The 21,470-nt window shown below is 46.6% G+C and overlaps 1 protein-coding gene across 1 annotated transcript in view; it reads left to right on the forward strand.

The window, feature by feature from the left end:
- The window catches only part of QRICH2 (glutamine rich 2), a 33,570-nt gene that overhangs the window by 3,677 nt on the left and 8,423 nt on the right, over nucleotides 1–21,470 (forward strand). Inside the window, exons 3-17 of the mRNA XM_044003287.1 lie at nucleotides 1,740–1,829; nucleotides 2,236–2,367; nucleotides 2,917–3,184; nucleotides 3,483–4,048; nucleotides 4,147–4,933; nucleotides 6,329–6,414; nucleotides 7,014–7,111; nucleotides 7,750–7,864; nucleotides 8,503–8,757; nucleotides 10,970–11,092; nucleotides 11,787–11,861; nucleotides 12,120–12,284; nucleotides 12,541–12,662; nucleotides 14,639–14,704; nucleotides 15,802–15,903. Coding sequence (XP_043859222.1) covers nucleotides 1,740–1,829; nucleotides 2,236–2,367; nucleotides 2,917–3,184; nucleotides 3,483–4,048; nucleotides 4,147–4,933; nucleotides 6,329–6,414; nucleotides 7,014–7,111; nucleotides 7,750–7,864; nucleotides 8,503–8,757; nucleotides 10,970–11,092; nucleotides 11,787–11,861; nucleotides 12,120–12,284; nucleotides 12,541–12,662; nucleotides 14,639–14,704; nucleotides 15,802–15,903 — 3,050 coding nt within the window. The remainder of the gene's footprint in view (nucleotides 1–1,739; nucleotides 1,830–2,235; nucleotides 2,368–2,916; nucleotides 3,185–3,482; nucleotides 4,049–4,146; nucleotides 4,934–6,328; nucleotides 6,415–7,013; nucleotides 7,112–7,749; nucleotides 7,865–8,502; nucleotides 8,758–10,969; nucleotides 11,093–11,786; nucleotides 11,862–12,119; nucleotides 12,285–12,540; nucleotides 12,663–14,638; nucleotides 14,705–15,801; nucleotides 15,904–21,470) is intronic.

Consider the following 21,470-nt stretch of genomic DNA (forward strand, 5'->3'; position numbering starts at 1 on the left):
TAAAGAGTTTATTTTCAACATTTGTTTTCATAAGATTTTGAATTCCAAATTTTTCTCCCTCCCTCCCTTCCCTTCCCACTTCCTCAAGACAAAAAGCAATCTGATATAGGTTATATATGTACAATCACATTAAACATATTTCCACATTAGTCGTATTATAAAAGAAGAATCAGAACAAAAGAGAAAAACCTCAAAAAAAAAACACCCCAAAACCCCAAAAAGAGTAGAAATAGTATGGTTCAATCTTCATTTAGACTCCACAGTTCTTTTTCTGGAGAACATTTTCCATCATGAGTCCTTTGGAATTGTCTTGGTTCATTGTATTACTGAGAAGAACCAACTCTATCACAGTTGATCATCATACAATGTTGCTGTTACTGTGTACAATGTTCTCTGGGTTCTGCTCATTTCACTCAGCATCCATTCATGTAGGTGTTTCTAGTTTTTTTTGAAGTCGGCCTGGTCATCGTTTCTTACAGCACAATAGTATTCCATTACAACCGTACACCACAACTTGTTCAGCCATTCCCCAATTGATGGGCATCCCCTCAGTTTCCAATTCTTTGCTACCACAGAGAACTGATATAAATATTTTTGTACATGTGGGTTCAACAGCCATTTTAATTCCAAAAAATAAAATTCCAGACATAAGCACCTTAAAAAAACACCCTCAAATGGCTGAGGCACTCAATCCACTATACTGTGTGCTTCCAAACCTCAAAATATATATTTAAAATGTTATTTTCGCTGAGGAATTCTGAAGGTTTTGCACAAGGGAAGGAATGACTTCAACTTAAATATTTATTAAGCATTGGTCATGTAGCATTGGATGTTAGGCACTAAAGATAAAAATACAAAAACAAACATCTCTTGCCCTCAAGGAAGTTTTAATCTAATGTCAGAAAACAACAAAAACTCAATGCACACAAATCAGTAAACACACAATATATAAAAAGTAGCTAGGCAGTGAAATGGATAGAATTCATCTTCTTGAGTTAAAAGCTGTCTTCAGACACTTAGTGGCTGTATGATCCTGGGCAAGTAACTTAACCTGTGTTTGCCTCAGTTTCCTCATCTGTAAAATGATCTAGAGAAGGAAATGAGAAGCCACTCCAGTATCTTTGCCAAGAAAACCTCAAATTGGGTCAGAAAGAGTGGGAGACAACTGAACAATGAAATTTGGTGGGAGGAGATAATGTTTTTCCTTTGGATTCATAGAGATGTGTATCCATTTAAACACTTGAGTTATCAACTAGAAAGAACATTTGGTAGCACAAAACTCTTAATTGTCCTGTCCAAGTTCCTGGAGAGGGATTAGAGTCCTCTCATTCCAAGAGGCTTTGAAAGGGTGGGTGGGTTGGTTGGTTGGTTGGTTGGATGGTTGGTTGGTTTTGAGATCTGTATGAAGCCAAGGCCAGGTTGAAGGCAATACACTGAAAAGAAGTTCTGGATTTGCCCTTGCCTCTGAATGCTCTCCTAGACACCTCTCTATCTCTAAAATGAATTTCCCTTTTCCTGGACTATGAGAAAAGAGTAACAATTGGAACTTGATTGTCGTTTTTCTGTTAGCTAGGAAACTTCTCCTCTCATTTCTCTCTCACTTTTCCTCTAGAGGGATCTCAACATACTTCCCCAGTTTTTTTGTCCCTGATGTAGAGATAGGAGAGGGGGAGCTTGACTCAGGGTATGCATCTTATGGGTTTGTTAGTTGTCATTTTTTTGTTTTTTGTTTTTTGCAGGCATTGAAAGACTACAGATCAGTGGTTACAGATCTGGAAGAACGGGTTACAGATTTAGAGAAGATAGTCAATAGTCAAGAAAATAATCTGGTAACATTCTACCCAGTGCAGGGAAAGGAGACCCTTGAATTGGGGACAGGATTATCCATCGTTTAGCCCTCCCTGTAATGGGCTACTCAGGTTCCTTTCAGCATGCACCTAACTCATCACAACAGGGCTAGAAGTGCCCTGTGCATTCTGGGTCTTTATCCCAGGATCCAAAGGAATGGGATGCTTTCTAAGATGTCCCTCCTTACTCCAATCTCCTTCCAATTCAAGGTGGGGGATTAAGAGTTCTGCCTGCTACAAGTGTGGTCTGCAGTGGAACAAAGAAAGAAGCTGTCAGAATCATGCTTGACATTTGCAGGAGGTGGGGTGGGTTTCAGGGCAAGGCAAGAGCAGTTTGTGGGAAAACAAGATTCCCAAACTTATACGGATATGACCATTTCCTCACCAGAAAGTTGTAACTCGGAGGATGAGTTCGTACCCAGAAGACAACTCAATAGTTACCTGGGAGGATTTGGAGCAGGCATTAGTTTCTGGTCGAAGAAACACCCCGGTGATTGAGGAAATTGGGAAAGGACTTAGGGTGGGATCCCCTCAAAGCCAATGGAATAATGCAACATGCTCCTATGCTTTTTTTTGAGGGGGGGAGGGTCCATTTCTGAAGGGATCCAAGTGTATTTATGGTATTACTGGATAATTTACCTAGTGGCCTGGCATGACAGGGGTTTAATTCTTCTGGGGTTTTTTGTTTGTGTGGTTTTGTTTTTTGTTTGTTGTTTTTTTTTTTGGCGGGGCAATGAGGGTTAAGTCACATTACCCAGGGTCACACAGCTAGTTAAGTGTCAAGTGTCTGAGGCTGGATTTGAACTCAGGTCCTCCTGAATCCAGGGCCTGTGCTTTATCCACTGTGCCACCTAGCTGTCCCAATTCTTCTGTTTTATTAGATATTATATTCTGCCCTGGAAATTTCCATTAATTCCTACCTTGGGGACCCACTGAGATTTGTTCCCAGAGATTCTCTCTTGACCCATGCCCTAATTTGATCTAATTAGATCTCTAACACAAAACCTGGGGTCAGTGTAGCTGACTTTGACCACATGCTTCTGTCTTCCTCCCTATCTCCTCTAATTAGCCAAGCTTAGAGGATATACCTGGAGAAAGCATGCTAACCACTGAAGATAAGGAAGCGTTGAAGAAATTAAGTTTACAGAAGATGCCATCTATCACGGAGATTACCCCCACACCTCAGGAAGCTGTTGGACCAAGGAAGATTCTCACAGAACAGCATGGCCCACAGCCCTCTGGCATTCCACAACCACCCCCTATAACCTCAGTCAGCGGCATACCCCCTTCTGCACCCCCAGGCACTTCCCAGCTTCCTCCAGTAGCTCCAGGCATAGGTCAGCCAACCCCTAGGGTTGGTCAGCCATCCCCTGTGTCTTCAGGAATAGGTCAGCCAGCCGCTGTAACCTCAGGAACAGATCAGCAAATACAGACAACTCTAGGCCCAGGTCAACCAGCTCCTGGAGCCCCACCCACCTATCCACCAGTTTCTGGAACACCACCTACCTATCCTCTAGTACCTGGAACCCCTCCTAGCTATCCTCTAGTACCTGGAACCCCACCCACACCTCAGACTGTTCCTGGAACCCCACCTACCTATCAGCCAGGAACCAGCACCCCAGTTGCCTACCCCAGCACCCCAGGCACCTACCCCGGAGCCCCTGGTACCTACCCAGGAGCCCCTGGTGCCTATCCTGGAGCCCCAGGTGCCTACTCTGGAGGCCCTGGTGCCTATCCTAGAGCCCCTAGTACCTATTCAGGAGCCCCAGGTCCCTACTCTGGAGGCCCTGGTGCCTACCCCGGAGCCCCAGGTGCCTACCGAGGAGCCCCTGGTGCCTACCCCGGAGCCCCTGGTGCCTACCCTGGAGCCCCTGGTGCCTACCCCGGAGCCCCTGGTGCCTATCCCGGAGCCCCTGGTGCCTACTCTGGAGCCCAGCCTGCACCTGGAGCCCAGCCTGCACCTGGAGCCCAGCCTGCACCTGGAGCCCAGCCTGCACCTGGAGCTCAGCCTGCACCTGGAGCTCAGCCTGCACCTGGAACCCCACCCACCTACCCACAAGTTCCTGGAACCCCACCCACCTACCCACAAATTCCTGGAACCCCACCCATCTATCAACCCGTCCCTGGAGCACCACCTCCTTATGTGCCAGGTCCCGGAGCCCCTGGTGCAGATCAGCCAATCCCTATTGATCCAGCCACTGGTCAGCCAATGTTTGTAGTCCCAAGTACAGGCCAGCCTCCCCCTACAGGGCCAGGTATGCCAGGTATGCCAATCTATGGAGCCCCACCCACATATCAGCCAGGGCCTGGAGCCCCACCCATGTACTATCCATTCCCTGGAGCCCCAGTCCAGTATCCACCAAGCCCCATGCCCCCCCCCATGTATCAAGCGGGCCCCTCGCCGCTTCCTGAAGGCCCAGAAACAGGCTCTCCAGCTCCTATAAGCCCAACAGCTGTTCCTGGCCAGGATCAAAGATCCTCCTCATTGCAGCCCGGAGATGTACCCTCAGCCCCAGCTCAACAGGCTTCTGCAGTGCCAGCTGCTGATCAGCCTGGCTCTGTTGCCCCAGACACCACCCCGGGTGGTGAACAACATTTAAGCCAGACTGGCACTCAGACTGCGTTGCCTCCTGATGCCCAGCCTGGTTTTGTGCCACCCTATCCTTCCCACGCACCGCCTCAGCCTTCCTACATGCCACCTCAGCCTTCCTACATGCCACCTCAGCCTTCCTACATGCCACCTCAGCCTTCCTACATGCCGTCTTATCCTCCCTACATGCCATCCCACACTCCCTACATGACACCACAGCCTTCCATGGGACCACAGGCACCATGGTCCAGTCCATCATCGTCCATGCCGTATATGTATTCTGTCCCTCCGTACCAGTATCGTCGGACACCAAGCCACCGAGAGAAAAGCTCATTAGAAAGAGAGAGTTTCAGCTTCCCCTTCGCCTTAGAGACCCTTCGTTTGATGGGGGAGCTTACCAACTACTACCTGATTCTGAAGGAGCAGATGGGGGCGCTGGATGAAGACGCTGGCCACTCTGAGCTGGAGAAGTTACAATTCCTGATAGGGAAATTAAGTAGGTATTGTCTGCCCTTGCCGAGGTCCAAACCTAAGTGAATTTCTTACCTCTCTGCCTTCTGCTTTCCAGTCTCACTTTCTAGGCCTTGAACCTTGGCATCCAACCTCCCCTTAATGTCACTCACGTGCTCTCTCACACACACCTGACGAAACCATCTTCCTCACTCCTGGAAACTGGGTCTCCCTCTTTCCCCTTTCCCCTTATCCTTTGGGAGTATCTTCCTCCAGGGTTCTCAAATTGTAAGTTGTAGCTCTGGTGCTGGAGATAGGTATAATGAAAGGCCGGGGAGGCAGCCACCAGGGGAAATAGCAGGCTCTAGGCACGGGGTGGAGCTGGTCTGTCCTTTGGTAGCTTCCCACATATTTTTAAATTTGTTTTGGTAGTTTCCAGTTGTAGCATTTCTTGCTAACTAGGTAATAAGCTCAGTTTCTATCTGGTAAAGAAATGGAAGAGCTTTTGGTGCGCTCTAAATTTTAGCATCCTAGGATATAGTTCCTATCACCCTACCCTAGTTATAGCTCTATGGGGCCTGAGTGATTAGGTGAATAGACTGTGAGAATCAGCAAGATTTGCATCTGATTTTAGGGTTGGGACCAATGACCCAGAGGGCAGTGAGAAGTTTATCTGCCATTGTCAAGCCCCCAGGTTAAGGAGCTTGAGAAGGAAATTGAGGAGGGAAAAAAAAAGATAGTATGGAGTTGGAGTGAGGGAGATTTAGTCTTCCTTCATCCATGGCTTAGGGTCTTGGGGCCTAAGATTCGAGGTGAGTGGGATGGCCACCTCCCCAAAGCAAGCCAGGAAAATTCTCATGAGAACTATTTTTTTTTTGTGAGGCAATGGGGGTTAAGTGACTTGCCCAGGGTCACACAGCTAGTAAGTGTTAAGTGTCTGAGGTCGGATTTGAACTCAGGTCCCCCTGACTCCAGGGCCGGTGCTCTATCCACTGCGCCACCTAGCTGCCCCCTCATAAGAACTATTTAGGAAGAGTTTATGGAGATTTAGAACAGTGTAGTTCTCTCAACACCAAGGAAAGTAGAGTTTTTCACTTGGTTAAGATGGGATTGTGGGAACAGGTGGGCAAGAAGAATTTATTAAGCTCTTGCCAGCCTCTGTGCTAAGTGCCAGGGGTAGAAATATAAACAAAGATAGTCCCTGACTTCAAGAAACTTACATTCTACTTGGGAAAGATAACAAACGGGAGTTGAAAAAGGTGTGGGGGGAAGGGAGCTTCACGTGCCTGTGGTAGGGAAGGTTGGAGAATCAGCAGCAAAGGGCAACGAAGGATGGCTAGCCTGGGCCCCTCACCAAAATAGAGGCCCTAGGAGGAGCTCACCAATAGGAGAAGAGAGAGATGTGAAGAACTTGACAATTCTGACTTGCCTTCTTCCATAGCCAATAAGACCATTCCCGATGACATGCTGGAACAGCTACGTGGTCTTAAAGCCTTAACCAAAGAAATTCAAGAGGAGAGGGAAAAAGTGAGTGGGAAAAGGGGCACCTAATTTGTCCTGAAATCCAAGGAGACCCTACCATTCTAAGGGGACAGTCAAAAGCGTTTAAGAACAAAGCCCTTGGGCTAGGTTCCTCCTAAGTAGATAGAGACCCCAGTAGGACTGAGGGGATGGGATTCTATAGTAGAAGCTTTTTTGAAAAATTCACTATATCAGGGACATCTAGGTGGCACAGTGGATAAAGCATCAGGCCTGGATTCAGGAGGACCTGAGTTCAAATCTGACACTTACCAGTTGTGTGACCCTGAGCAAGTCACTTAACCCTCATTGTCCCTCAAAAAGAAAAAAGGGGGAAAAAAAAAAAGAAAAATTCACTATATCCCTCGGTGCCCACTAAGGTAGCCAAGAACTCGGCTTCATCTCTGGAGACAGGAGGGAGGAGAGGTAGGCAGCTCCAGGACACTGGGCCATTCTGCCTTAGACACTCACTAGCTGTCAAATCACTTAGCCTCAGTTTCCCCACTTATAAAACTGACACTTAACCTTCCGACTTACTGTCATCATCAAGTGAGAAGCCTGGGCCAGGCTTCCAAGAGGGGGAGACTGTTGAACCATTGATATTGCAGATGAAGTTAATGCAGCGAATCCTGGAAGGGGAGGAGGAAGATGCTGAAGAGGAGAGGGAAAGGTCTGGCCAGCTGAGTCTGCAGCTAAGCATCCTCAGGTAAAAGCTAGGACCCACCCAGAGCTCAAGATCATTTGGGTGTTTGGATACATAGGAAAAGGGAAGATGGAGAGTCAGGGGGTGGGGAAGAGAAGACTGGTCTCCTCCCTATGAGCCAAGGAGATGAGAATGATGAATGGGGCCATCCATGACTGACCTTGTCCTCCCCATCTTGAGCTTGGCTGTGGGGTCTATCTCATGCCTTGGGGGGTTGCCACAGCTAACCCAGAAGGCAGAGGGACTTCAGAACAACCCCAAATACATCCACCAGGTCCCCTAGAAGCCAGTGCCCAGGGGAAATGAGAGGAAAGCCTCTCAGCCTGTGGGTGGCCATTACTCCACAGGCTTTGTGTCTTCCCTGCCCAGTCCTAGCAGGCTGGAGGGTTCACAGGCTGGCTGTGCAGGCATCAGAATGCCCAACTGAGGAGAGAGCTTGATTTTCTCCACAAACACACCAGAACTGGAACTGGATTTGTTTTTTAGAGGAGAGAGAAAATTAAAGACCCATCTCGCCCAACCCTCAATTCCCCTTGCTAGTTTTTGAGGGTTAATGCCCAGTGCTCATCCCTTGGGTGCTGCCTCACTCCCAATTGCCTCACTAAAAAAGCCTCACTAAGCACCTTGGTTCTGTGGTCCAGAGTGAATGTGAGTGACATAGAGAAGGAGCTGGCGCTACTGAGGGAACGGCAGGAGCAGGGCAAGGCCATTGTGGAGCAGTCAGTGACTGAAGCCACCATTTATCTCCAGGAACAGGTGAGGGACCTGGGCCTCAGGAGCTGAGCAGAGAGGGGAGGAACAAGCCTCCCTCCTGCTAAGCACCAGAGACCAAGTCTCCACTTTCTCTGCTGTCCTTCCTGGGGGAGCCACAGCTTGGGTGACGACCATAGAACTCACAGAAACGTTTGTCCAGTGGGGAGAGACCTTATAGAAAAAGAGAAACTCTTGTGTAGCCCTCCCTCTGGAACCGTGAGGAGAAGCTGCTGAGTGAAAGGAAGCAATGCCCTGTTTACTGTCTCTCTGATACTTCCCACCTCGACTGAGGCTAATAGCCCAGACCCCCTGTCAGTCTATTCCCTGCCTGCAATTGCCATTCATTCCCCAGTAGGATCATGGACATCTGTATGCCCTATAGAATCTGGTGCAATCTGCTAGTCTACTTCACAATTTAGAGATGTGTTAGTGCCACAGATTGGGCACAAGACAGTGACATGTGGCAGGAAAGCCAGTGTCTGAGCCTAACTGAAGGAAACCTTGCCTTGGAACCCATGAGCCAGCAGAGAAGGCCTAGAGGTCGCCTTGATGCAAAGAGCTCTCCTGATCTGTTTGCTCCCCCCCCCCCCACTAGTAACCCACGCTGAACTCGCCCCAACCTGACTTTCTTTGCTATCTAGTTAGATAAGCTCAGGATGATCATAGAAAGCATGCTGACTTCATCATCCACGCTGCTGTCTATGAGCATGGCACCGCCGAAGACTCCAGCCCCCTTGGACCCTGGTAAAGTTGACCCACATACCACCTGTCCAGCTTGCAGCCTGGACCTGAGCCAGCAAGTCAGCAGGTTAGTGCAGCGCTATGAGCAACTCCAAGATATGGTCAATAGCCTGATGGTGACTCGGCCCTCTAGAAAGAATCAACTCCAAAACCAGGTAAGTCTGGCAGGGACAGCCGCTGGACTGGGATAGGCCAGAGAGTCAATCCCCAAGTCTAAACTTCACAAAGCTCTACCTCACCCCCTAGTGGGGACCAAGAGTAATTGCACCTAGATACCAACGACTCTTGGTCCCCTCTACTCCCCAGAGGACAGGGACTGCTATTTTGTTGGAAAGGTAGCAGGCGTTTGGGACAGGGCCCTAAGATCCAGTCTCATATCCCAACTGCCAATCGGAGAATACCAATGGGAGTAGGTATCTCAAACTCAATATGGGATGTAGTTTAGGTGGAATACTGGCCCCAGAGTCAGGAAGACATGGGTTCAAATCTGGCATCAGACACTAACCATGTGATCCTGGACAAGTCACTTAATCCCAATTGCCTCAAAAACAAAAAAAGTCAAACTCAATCTGAGTGAAACAGAACTCCTTATCTCCCTCCCCTAAAACACCCTCCTCCTAAATTCCCTATAATCTGTCATCCTTTTAATCACCCAGCTTCAAAACCTGCAATATAGCCTCAACTCTTCAATCACATTTCTGCCTCCATATTTCTTGTGTCTGTACCTCCATCCAAATGGCCACCACCCTAGTTCAGACCCTCATTGTTTTCATCCCTGGACTACTGCCCTAGCTTCCCAATTGTTCCTCCTGTGTCCAGTCTTTCCCCTGGCAATGCATCCTCAACACAAATGCCAAATTGACATTTTTCAAGCACAGGCCTGACCATGTCACTACTCTGCTCAAGAAGGCCTTAGGGCGGGGCAGCTAGGTGGCGCAGTGGATAGAGCACCGGCCCTGGAGTCAGGAGTACCTGAGTTCAAATCCGGCCTCAGACACTTAACACTTACTAGCTGTGTGACCCTGGGCAAGTCACTTAACCCCAATTGCCTCACTTAAAAAAAAAAAAAAAAAAGAAGGCCTTAGGGCTCCCCATGGTCTCTAGGATAAAATTACAAACTCCTTTGCTTGATACTTAAATCCCTCCATGATCTGGATCTAGACCATTTCCAGGCTTATTACACATTCCTCCCTTTTATATACTCCATAGTCCAGCTAAACTGACCTTTTTGCTGGTCCTCACACATGCCATCTCCCCTCTCTATGCCTTTGGGCTATCCCTCATGCCTAAAATTTAGTTCTTCACCTATGCCTTTAGAATCACTGCTTCCAAAGACACAGGATGATAGACTTAAAGCTGAAAGGGACCTTAGAGAACATCTGGTCCCACCGCTTCATTTTACAAATTTGGAAACTGAGACCCATTTGGGTTCTGTGACTTGCTTAAGGTCACACGGGTAATATATATTAGAAAGGGAGGATTTGTGGGGCAGCCAGGTGGCACAGTGGATAGAGCACTGGCCCTGAAGTCAGGAGGACCTGAATTCAAATCCAGCCTCAGACACTTAACACTTACTAGCTGTGTGACCCTAGGCAAGTCACTTAACCCCAATTGCCTCACACACAAAAAAATTAGAAAGGGAGGATTTGAACCCAGGTCTTCTGCCTAAAAAGCTAGTGTTCTTTCCACTGTACCTCCACATTATCTCACTTTAAGGATCCTAGAAGAGGCCTATCCTGATCCCTTCAGTTGTTATGGCAACCCCCCCCCATTACTCCATATCTACTTTACCTATATGTTGCAACACTTATCTAACAAATTGTTTCCACTTACTGTAGAAAGTAAGCTTCCTGAGGCAGGGGCTGTTTAATGAATGCTTGTTAAATGAATTCATGAATTAAACGAATGAATGCATGAATGAATAGACACTTCCCACACCTCCCCTATCTCATTATCTGCTCTGATTATTCAGAAACCTGAGATTCCATGCAATTAAAAAACAGGGCTGGTGGGGACCTACCCTCCCACCTGTGGGACAGCCATTTCCATAGTGCTGAGTCATTAGATGGAGATTCTGCCTTCCTGGGGGAACCCTAGATGGGGAGGTGGGGGTGCTGAGGAAGAATAAGATTCATCCCCCAAATTACACCAGTACTGTACAACTACCCGGTGTTTCTTCAGTACATCCCATGGGGTCACTCAGTTCTTTACTAAGTGGTTCATTTTACATGACTTAGCTCGGGATTTTGACATGTCCTGGAAGAAAGGCCTATGAGTTTGTGGGGAGGGAAAGGGTCATGCCAACCAACCTCAAAATGGCTTCCTTTTGTCCTTCCTTTCCTCCCCCTCCTCCTCCTCTTATTTCAGGATGAAGAGCTACTGGGTCATATCCAGGCCACTATACTTCAGGTGCAAGGTGACTGTGAGAAACTTAACATCACCACGGGCAATCTCATTGAGGATCACAGGCAAAAGCAGAAAGACATTGATGTGAGGTTTGGGCTGGGCTAGGCTGTGCTGGGAGGAAGGGGCAGGAATGAGGAGGGGGAAAGGCTAGAAATGCATGATGTTGGGGCAGCTAGGTGGCAGTGCAGTGGGTAAAGCACTGGCCCTGGATTCAGGAGGACCTGAGTTCAAATGTGACCTCAGACACTTGACACTTACTAGTTGTGTGACCCTGGGCAAGTCACTTAGCCCTCATTGCCCTGTCCCCCCTCAAATAAATAAATACAATAAAATAAATAAAAAGAAATGCATGATGTCTTCAAACCCCAAATCTGGCCCATCTGCTTCCTGGTGAGGTGTGAGGAGGTATCATGTTTTGTTTTTGTTTTTGTTTTTTTTTAGTGAGGCAATTGGGGTTAAGTGACTTTCCCAGGGTCACACAGCTAGTAAGTGTTAAGTGTCTGAGGCCGGATTTGAACTCAGGTACTCCTGACTCCAGGGCCGTGCTCTATCCACTGCGCCACCTAGCTGCCCCGAGGAGGTATCATGTTAACCAGCTTCAAAAAAAAACACACCCCTGCTTCAGAATCAGACAGCGCTATCTTGGCCTGTAGGAATGGAGGTCTTTGTCCTGGGCCCAAACTTATCTCTACTCTTGAAAGAGCCTCCCCTCCCAAGCCCATTCCACTAGGTCTGACACTTTTATTTCCATCTCTGTCCTTCTCAACCTTGTACTCAGGTCCTGTACCAGTCCCTGGAGAAGCTAGAGAAGGAGAAAGCCAACAGGGAACACCTGGAAATGGAGATTGATGTGGTGAGAGGGCATGCACACATAAGATACGTTTGTATAACAGGCATTTTGTACTAGCTAATTCTATGAAATGCATTCACTGTTTGCGGGGTAGGGGGACACATGGGAGAGAAATAGATCAAAGAGATGTTGGTTGGTGGCTGAGGTGGATATCAGGTGGGCAGTTGGGATGAAGGATGTCCCCAGAGAGACGGACTCACTGAGGGGTGCTTCCATTGCCCTTACCCGATGTGGGCCCCTCTCTCATGTCTCCTGAGACAGAAAGCAGATAAGACTGCCCTTGCTGCCAAAGTGAGCCGAATCCAGTTTGATGCCACCACAGAACAGCTGAACCAAATGATGCAGGATCTGCTGACAAAGATGACTGGTCAAGAGAAGGATTGGAAGAAAGTTCTGGACAAGCTCCTGGTAGAAATGGATACCAAGGTGAGGTGCCCTACTTTGGGGCTGGCATACTTGGGTACCTACTCCCTGAGGGTATCCGGGGAACTCAAAAAGATGGTGAGGCCTCAGAAGTCTATCCAATGCCAAGGGGCTTCTACTATTCTCATGAGGTGGGACCGGCCTTGGTATTACTGTTCCCCTTTCCCTTTCCCTTTCCTTCAAGGCTAGACACCCGTTTCTCTTTTCCTTGGACATTCACACCCTCCTAAACACGAATGCTTATTTTTCCCCGAGTAAGCTGGATCGCCTAGAGTTAGATCCTGTAAAGAAGCTGCTGGAGGAGAGGTGGAAGGCCTTGCGCAAGCAGCTGAAGGAACAGTCCCCACTCTATCAGTCTGACGAAGCTGCTACCATGCGGAGGTGAACCGGGCGGGCAGACACTGTGAGATCACACTTGGGTGGGGGTGGGGTGGGGAGGACAGTTGGAATGGCCAGGCACAAATGAAGATAAAGAGGCCCCGGAAGAACACCCAGCCAGGGGCAAGACCACAAGATGGAACAGCCAACCCTGAGAGGTTAGTGGATGCCCTTGCCCTGGGGGAGAGGAGGGAGGCGATCCAATGCCGCTTCCCAGACTCCTTCCACTGTGCCTCCTCTGTAAGGGCTCATAAGAGGGCTGGACACGTGTGTGGGCTTTTGCTCTTTCCGTAATCACCTGTATTGTAAGAGTGGGAGGTTTAAGAATCCAGAAACATCAAAGGCATGGTGATAATGGGGCATGGCTCTACTTTTCTGCATAAGTACCCTAGCCTGAGAGACTAGCATCTTTTGAAATCATATAAAGGTAGCAGAGCTCAGGTGCCAGCTCTTCCACATTGGGCCACTAGAGGGCACTAGCAAGCTACCTGTGAATCACTCTAGGACTAGGTAACCACAGTTTCCAAGTATTCCGAAGGCACATCAAGGCTCATTTGGGATGAGCTGGGGCAGACCTCTCCTTTATCAGTCTGCTTTTCCTCCTGGGAGAGCAGATGTGTCAAGGAGAAGTAATTTTTAATATCATATTTAACATCATATTTCATGGCTTTTTTTTGGCAGGACAATGAGGGTTAAGTGACTTGCCCAGGGTCACAGCTAGTAAGTGTCAAGTGTCTGAGGCCGGATTTAAACTCTGGTTCTCCTGAATCCAAGGCCAGTGCTTTATCCCCTGCACCACCTAGCTGCCCCTAGACATCATATTTCAAGAAATTATAAAGGAAAATAGCCCCAATATCCTAGAACCAGAAGGTAAAATAGAATTTGAAAGAATCCACTAATCACCACCTGAAAGAGATCCCCCAAATGAGAAAGAAGATGTGGCACCTACAGAGAGAAATCTTACTGATGTGTGTACATATGTGAACATGAATTTGCTGGAGAGTGTAGTTGTTTATGGGTATGAGAGAAATGATCATCTCTCTCTTCTATTAATAATTAATTATTGAATCAGGACCAAGGTTTTCCCCCTTTTCTACTTCCTTATCCAGAAATCAACCAGTGTGGGAAATCTTTCTCAAAGACAGTAAAAGAAATTCTAACTTTGGGCAACTGGGAGGATTTCTGCTCATTGTATTTACACTGACAGGTCTGGGGAAATGTGGATTCTCTCCTTTGTCAGACAGGTGATATGGAAATTGATGTCTCGGGGCAGCTAGGTGGTGCAGTGGATAGAGCACTGGCCCTGAATTCAGGAGGACCTGAGTTAAAATCTGGCCTCAGACACTTGACACTTAACTAGCTGTGTGACCCTGGGCAAGTCACTTAACCCCAATTGCCTCACCAAAAAACAACAACAGCAACAACAACAACAAAGAAATTGATGTCTCTTTGACCAAGGCTTGATCCGAGTCACATACCCCAAGACCCTAATTTTAATATAGACCACTTCCCACTATAATATTCACTTTCTCATAAATTGTTAACCAATCAGAGTTGATTGCCACCCTAAGGAACACCCATTCTTCCAAGGGCATATAAACTGTAAGCCCATCACCATAAAAAGGGTCTTTGGCACTGACCTTGTTTTGTTAATCAACATGTTAGCTTAATTACTAAAATGATTACCCCAAAACTATGTCTCTCAAACTTCTTAAATGTCACAGAAGTGTGTGTATGCACTTGCGTATGTGACTATATTGTGCATGAGCAAATGCCACCTCCTTTGATCCCTAGCAAGTCCTCCACGGCTGTGATCAGGGTTATTCTACAGGCTTTGTTTCCAACTTGTCTGCTCCCTGCTTTCTTGTCACAGGTTTCAGTGCTGTTCTTGGATTAAGGCTAGAGAATCCCTCCAGTGCTTTTTGACTTGCACATAATGGGATGTGAGGGAGATTTACCCTCTGCTTCTTTCCCAACAGGCAGCTTTTGGCACATTTCCATTGTCTTTCATGCGACCGGCCCTTGGAAACAGCTGTACCTGGACCGTAAGTGCCCATATACCACCAAGCCAGTCCCGTTTAAGCACCTCATTTGTGGGAAGGAGGCAGTGTCTTTCTGAATTCTGAACTCTCCCCTACCTCTCTTCACTCTCTCTCTCTCGGCTCCCCTTCCAATTCTCATGTTGAGATAAATATTTGTAAAGTGCTTTGTAGACTAAAGCACTATATAAATTATTATCATTATTATTTACCCATTTGTACCTAGCATGAAGACCATCTCCTTCCCTGGGTCTGGGAAGGTGCATTAAGCAGATGGATGAGGGATATAGGGACAGAATGATCTATTAGGCCAGGGCTTCTTAAACTTTTTCCTCTCGTGACCCCTTTTTGCCCAAGAAATTTTTATGTGATTCTGGGTATATAGGCATATAAAAAAGGTATAGATAACTTTTTTTCCCTTTTTTCCCTTTTTTTTTTTTTTGGCAGGGCAATGAGGGTTAAGTGACTTGCCCAGGGTCACACAGCTAGTAAGTGTCAAGTGTCTGAGGCCAGATTTGAACTCAGGTCCTCCTGAATCCAAGGCCACTTTATCCACTGTGCCACCTAGTTGCCCCAATAACTTTTTACTGTTGCCAAATTTTTCACAACCCTCACATTCAGTTATCTGACCCTATATGGGATTTAAATCCACAGTTTAAGAAGCTAGGCTCTAGTGGATACTAGGGGATGCACTTTTTTCTTTTTTGGTGAAATAGGAGTTTTATTGGATTCAAGTTCTTAGGCAAGATCCAGTCCATAAGTAACATCTCTGGGTTGGGTTATATAGTCACTCACACCACGATAAAATAGGCAGGACAGAGGGGACCAGAAGGAGAAAGGCCAACTGTGCCATGATCCAAGATGGCTCTCAAGGCAGAGATTGTACCCTATTGTAGATCAGATTTCAGTCCCCTGCTCAATAAAGACTCGGCCTCTACCCATCACTACAGCATACAAATTGTCTAGAAGAATAGATGGATAATATGAGAGAGGAGAGAGCTCTTGTCACTACCCCCCTAAGTGAACTCGCAGGGGTTGTGGGAACCATAAGTGGATTTCAGGTAATCTGGATTTCTCATGTTGCTCCTCCTCCCTGTGGACAGGATCATTCCCTCAGTGCCTAGTGGCCCAGGACTGCCAGCACATCGTTCTAACCGTCCCTACACCATCTATGAATTGGAGCAAGTCCGGCAGCAAAGCCGCAAGTATGGGATGGCTCTGCCCAGAGAAGGGGCTTTGGATGGGGGTATCAGAGGCAGTTGTTTTTAGAGGGCTGGAGGAGAGACTCAAGAGAAATATTTTGGAGCCGGGTCAAAGGATTTGTTGCTTTCTGGGGATGAGGCCCCGAGCTAGAAATGATTGGATCATTATGGAAGATGAAAGCTTCCCCAGCCCAGCCCCTCCCCAGGGTTCTAGCTCCAGGTCCTTCCTAGTCTTGACCTCTCTTTATGGTCCATTCTCTGCTAAGGTTGAGTCCTACCCAGGATTCTCCTGCTTATTCATCTTATTTATACCCTTCATACAACTCACCTTGAGTTATAGAGCAAGGAATAAAACCCATCATTTGGGGCAATGGAGTTAACTGTGTGGGAAGTAGGGGAAGAGAGGTTGGGGGTGGGGTGGGAGGGCGGAACAGGTCAACAACCATTTATCTATAGGGATCAGTCAATTAAAAGCATTGACTGAGGATTTACTATGTGCCTGGCACTGTGCTAAGTGGTGGGTTGACAAAGAAAAGCAAAACATGGTTCTTGCCCCCAAGGAACTCACATTCTTTTGTTGGGGGGCAGGGAAGTGAGGGTTAAGTGACTTGCCCAGGGTCACACAGCCAGTACGTGTCAAGCCTCTGAGGTCAAATTTGAACACAGCTCCTTCTGAATTCAGGGCCGGTACTCTATCCACTGCGCCACCTAGCTGCCTCTTGGAACAGCCATATCTTGAAGATGGGATTTGAGCTGAATCTTGAAGAAAGCCAGAGAAACCAGGGAAGAAGGGAGAGAGCTTTCTAGGACTAGAAAAAGGCCTGGAGCCCACTGGGAGATGAGATGCCACATGTCACTGGGTCACATTTATTGTTTCGTGTCCTACTCTTTGTGACTCCACTTGGAATTTTCTTGGCAAAGATGCTGCAGTGGTTTAGCATTTCCTTTTTTTTTTTTTTTTTTTAGTGAGGCAATTGGGGTTAAGTGACTTGCCCAGGGTCACACAGCTAGTAAGTGTTAAGTGTCTGAGGCTAGATTTGAACTCAGGTCCTCCTGACTCCAGGGCTGGTGCTCTATCCACTGCACCGCCTGGCTGCCCCTTTGCCATTTCCTTTTCCAGATCATTTGACAGATGAGGAAACTGAGGCTAACAGGTTTAAGGGACTTGCCCAGGGTCATCAAACTAATAAGTGTCCAAAGAGGGATTTGAACTCAGGAAGCTGAGCCTGGCGCTCTATCCACATCAACCGACCCTATTGGATCACAGAGGTCCTTAGAGACCTTCCTACCTAGAGAGGTAGGAAGTGACCAGATTATGAAAGGCTTTAAAAGTCAGAGGATTTTATATTTGATTTTGGAGGGAATGGGGAGCTACCATCCCCTGTGTGGGGCCTCTGGGACTCTGCTAGGAGGCATTTTCGTGTCAGGGCTTATAAATTGGTTCCTACAACCTCTATAAGTTATCACTGGCTTGGGAGTCAATAGGCTTAGTGACAAGTTCTCAGTTCACAGTTTAGAATTAAAATCCTGATTAACAGTCAGAGTCACTCAGATTAGCTAGTGAGAAGTTGAAACAGGCCTATCCTGAGGTATGTGGAATATGACCATAGTCATAGGCTTGGGTTTTTTTGTTTTTAAAGTGAGGCAATTGGGGTTAAGTGACTTGCCCAGGGTCACACAGCTAGTAAGTGTTAAGTGTCTGAGGCCAGATTTGAACTCAGGTACTCCTGATTCCAGGGCCGGTGCTCTAACCACTGCGTCACCTAGCTGCCCCCCATAGGCTTGTTTTTGTTGTTTGTCCTTTGTTACCAAAGAGGAACAGCTGTCATGACTTGTACTAAATTGGATTTAAACGAAGGAGGGCTGTGCAAGGTGTCACCCACTTCATTCTCTCCTCCAGAGCCATCTGGGTCTAGTGGCAAGATGTGTTATCAGGATGATTGGGGATGGCCCCGGAAGTTTTTTTTTTTAAGGCAATTGGGGTTAAATGACTTGCCCAGGGTCACATAGCTAGTAAGTATTTGAGGTAAGATTTTAACTCAGATCCTTCCAACATCAGGGCCAGTGCTCTATCCACTGTACCACCTTGCTGCCCCAATCATTGGCTAAATAGAGGCAAAGCAAAGGGGACAGAAGCTTGCTAGCTACAACTAAGGCTGAAGGCTTTAAAAGATAGAGTGGCTAGAGTACCAGCCCTGGTGTCCAGAGGATCCGAGTTCAAGTCTTGGTCAAGTCACTTAAGCCCGATGGCCTCCAAAAGGGAAAAAAAAAATCAATTTAGTTCACTGAACAAGTATCAAGTTCCTTTAAGCTCATTCCATCAGCACTGTGCTAGTTAGGTAGCGTGGTTCATCACTGATCTTATGTTAAATGTAACTATGCCCTATTTCTTTTGATGACAACCAAAGTGGCACGTTGATTCCTCCCCCTCCCCTCAAAAAAATTAAAAGAACACAAGACCAACCTCTAGGACAATGGGTGGCTCTCCGACCTAATGGGTTGATGGGGAAATGAAGACAAGAAATGTCCGGGAAGCCAAGTCACAGGGGGTGGATCGGAGGAGGATTGTCACTGAGGCAATAACCAATCTTTCCATCTTTGAATATGTATCAGTACCCAGGTGTTTTCTTGCATGTCTTGCCTTCCCCAACAGAGAATATTTGAATAGTGCTATTGCACTGTGTTCTCAGATATAAGTATAAGATATCATCTCTGTCCTCAAGTCAACTTCTGATCAATTTGGGAAAACAAGGTAGGCACACACACACACACACACACACACACACACAAATAACAATTTTGGGTAGGATCTGATTGTGTGTGCCATTGGGTGGTACAGAGTACTAGAGAACAAAGGGGGTCATCCCTTTTGGCCGGTTATCAGGGAAGGCTTCATGGAAGAGGTGAACCTATATCAGGACCCTAAAAAAGGAGGAGTTAGACAAACTGAAGGGGGAAGGCACACTCAGGTGAGATAGCACAAACAAAGGAAAGGAAGCTAGACATATTGAGGATGAGGAGGAGACAATTCTGGCTTGAGCACAAAGTTGCTGTTGGGAAATCCCTGTAGCACCAACCAACACCAATCTCTCTCTCTCTCTTTCTAGACTCCCCATAGCATTAATTATTTAAAAAAAATTTTTTTTTTTTTTTTGGTGAGGCAATTGGGGTTAAGTGACTTGCCCAGGGTCACACAGCTAGTAAGTGTCAAGGGTCTGAGCCTGGATTTGAACTCAGGTACTCCTGAATCCAGGGCCGGTGCGCTATCCACTGTGCCACCTAGCTGCCCCCATAGCATTAATTATTAATCATTATGCCTTACTTCATCTGTTTTAAGTAGGTGAGAGGAAGGGGTGGAATTTGGACTAGGGCATCTCTGAAGTTCCTTTCAGATCTAACAATCGATGAAGGTACATTAACTCATCTGACTTCCCACAAGAACCCTATGTGAAAAAAGCAGACCAGGTATTATCTCCACTTCACAGATGAGGAAACTGAGGCCCACAAAGGTAATAGTAGTAGTAATAGGCCTCCACTAGTCTCGGACGACCATGGATCAGCGCCTTGAAGAGCCACAGGCCACAGTGTGGCTGTGCAGTCTGATATGGGAGCCGCAGCTCCTGAGTGACTTATAACCAGTAACAGCCGTGTTGTATCTACCCCATGAGGAGTAGCTGGAGTGTCCTCTCCAGGGCGCTGGCCTGGGGAGATAAATATGGAAAACAAGCTGTTGCCCATGCAGCAGGTTTTCCCTCTCTGCGACATTGGTGGATCCAAAGGAGAGGCAGAGCCAATACAGTTTGGCACCAGTGCTAAAGGTCACATAACTGTTTAAGTAGTTGAGCTGAGATTCAAATCCAGGTCTCCTGACTGCATGACCAATGTTTGTGTTTTTGTGGGGTTGGGGTTTTTTTTTTGACCAATGCTTTTTTTGCAGAATATACACAGGACCTCAGTGTATTGCTTTCTATTCTGTCTAAATCATCGTACATCTTGTCAGTTTGTTCACTCACAAAACTTTGTAGAATATTCCCTATCTCCTGTGGTACCCCCATGATATTAATTTTTTTAATTAAATTAAACTGTTTTCAATGACCAAAAAAACCCAGTTTTCTCTCCCTCCTACCTCCATTTCCCTATTGGGGAAAAAAGAAAGAAAATAAAAGAAAAACATGTAACAAAAACCATAGTCAAGCAAAACAAATTCCTGCATTGGCTGTGTCCAAAAAAACCCTTTGTTTCTTTGCATCTTGAGTCCATGGCCTCTTTCTTAGCAGGTAGGTAATGTGCTTCACTGCGGATCTTCTGGACCAATTATATTAAATGTAACTGTGCCCTATTTCTTTTGATGATAGCCAACGTGGTACATTGATTCCTTCACCCTCCACCCCCTCCCCCCCAAAATTAGGAGAACACAAGACTGACCTCTAGAACAGTGGGTGGGTCTCCTAAAGAGGGCTGATGGAGAAATGAGGACAAGAAATGTCTGGGAAGCCAAGTCACAGGGGTTGGAGTGGAGGAGGATTATCACTGAAGCAATAACAGATCTTTCTATCTTTGAATATGTATTAGTTTCCAGGTGTTTCTTGTGTGTCTTGCCTTCTCCGACAGAGAATATTTGAATAGTGGACTAATAACCACAACAACCCAATTTCTCTTGCATTTTAGAAAACAAAATTCTTTCCTGCATTAGCTTATCTGATCTTCACAACCCCAACCTGTAAGGTAGGCCCGGAAAGAGGAGGAACTACCTCCTGCATTGTTGTAAGGAGGACACTTGTAAGTAGAACCTTAAAACAGTGGAGAAACGTGAGCTATTATTTTCCCTTTGCAGATGAAAAAGTAGGCCCAGAGGAAGTAAGTTAAAAAGCTTTGTCCAAGATCACACAACTGGGATGAGAATCTTCTGCCCTTGCAGGCAAAGCTCTTTCTAGTCTACCATATTGACTTTTTTTTTTTTGGCACGGGGAAATGAAGGTTAAGTGACTTGTCCAGGGTCACTCAGCTAGTAAGTATCAAGTGTCTGAGGCCACATTTGAACTCAGGTCCTCCTGACTCTAGGGCTGGTGCTTTATCCACTGCGCCACTTAGCTGCCCCTGCCATATTGACTTTTTTTTTTAAACATTTATTTTATTTTCCATTTATATGTAAGGGTAGTTTTCAACATTCATTTTCATAAGATTTAGAGTTCTAAATTTTTCTCCCTCCCTCCCTCCCTTTCCTCCCCCCTCCAAAAGATCGCAATCAGGTTATATATGTACAATCCACAAGTGTTCTTTTTATCAGTTCTTTCTATAGGGGTGCATAGTAAGCTTCCTCATTAGTTCCTTGGGATTGTCTTGGATCATTGTACTGCTGAGAGTAGTTAAGTCATTCACAATTACTCATTGAACAATACTGCTGTCACTACACGATGTCTTTGCTTCACTATACATCGATGTTCATTAGTCTTTCAAGGTTATTCGGGGATCATCCTGTTTGTCATTTCCTGTAGCACAAGTCCATTCCACTACAATCATATAACACAGCTTTTTCCATCATTCCTCAATTGATGGACATTCCCTTGATT

Source organism: Dromiciops gliroides, chromosome 4 (genome assembly GCF_019393635.1).
Source record: "Dromiciops gliroides isolate mDroGli1 chromosome 4, mDroGli1.pri, whole genome shotgun sequence".
Lineage (NCBI taxonomy): Eukaryota > Metazoa > Chordata > Mammalia > Microbiotheria > Microbiotheriidae > Dromiciops > Dromiciops gliroides.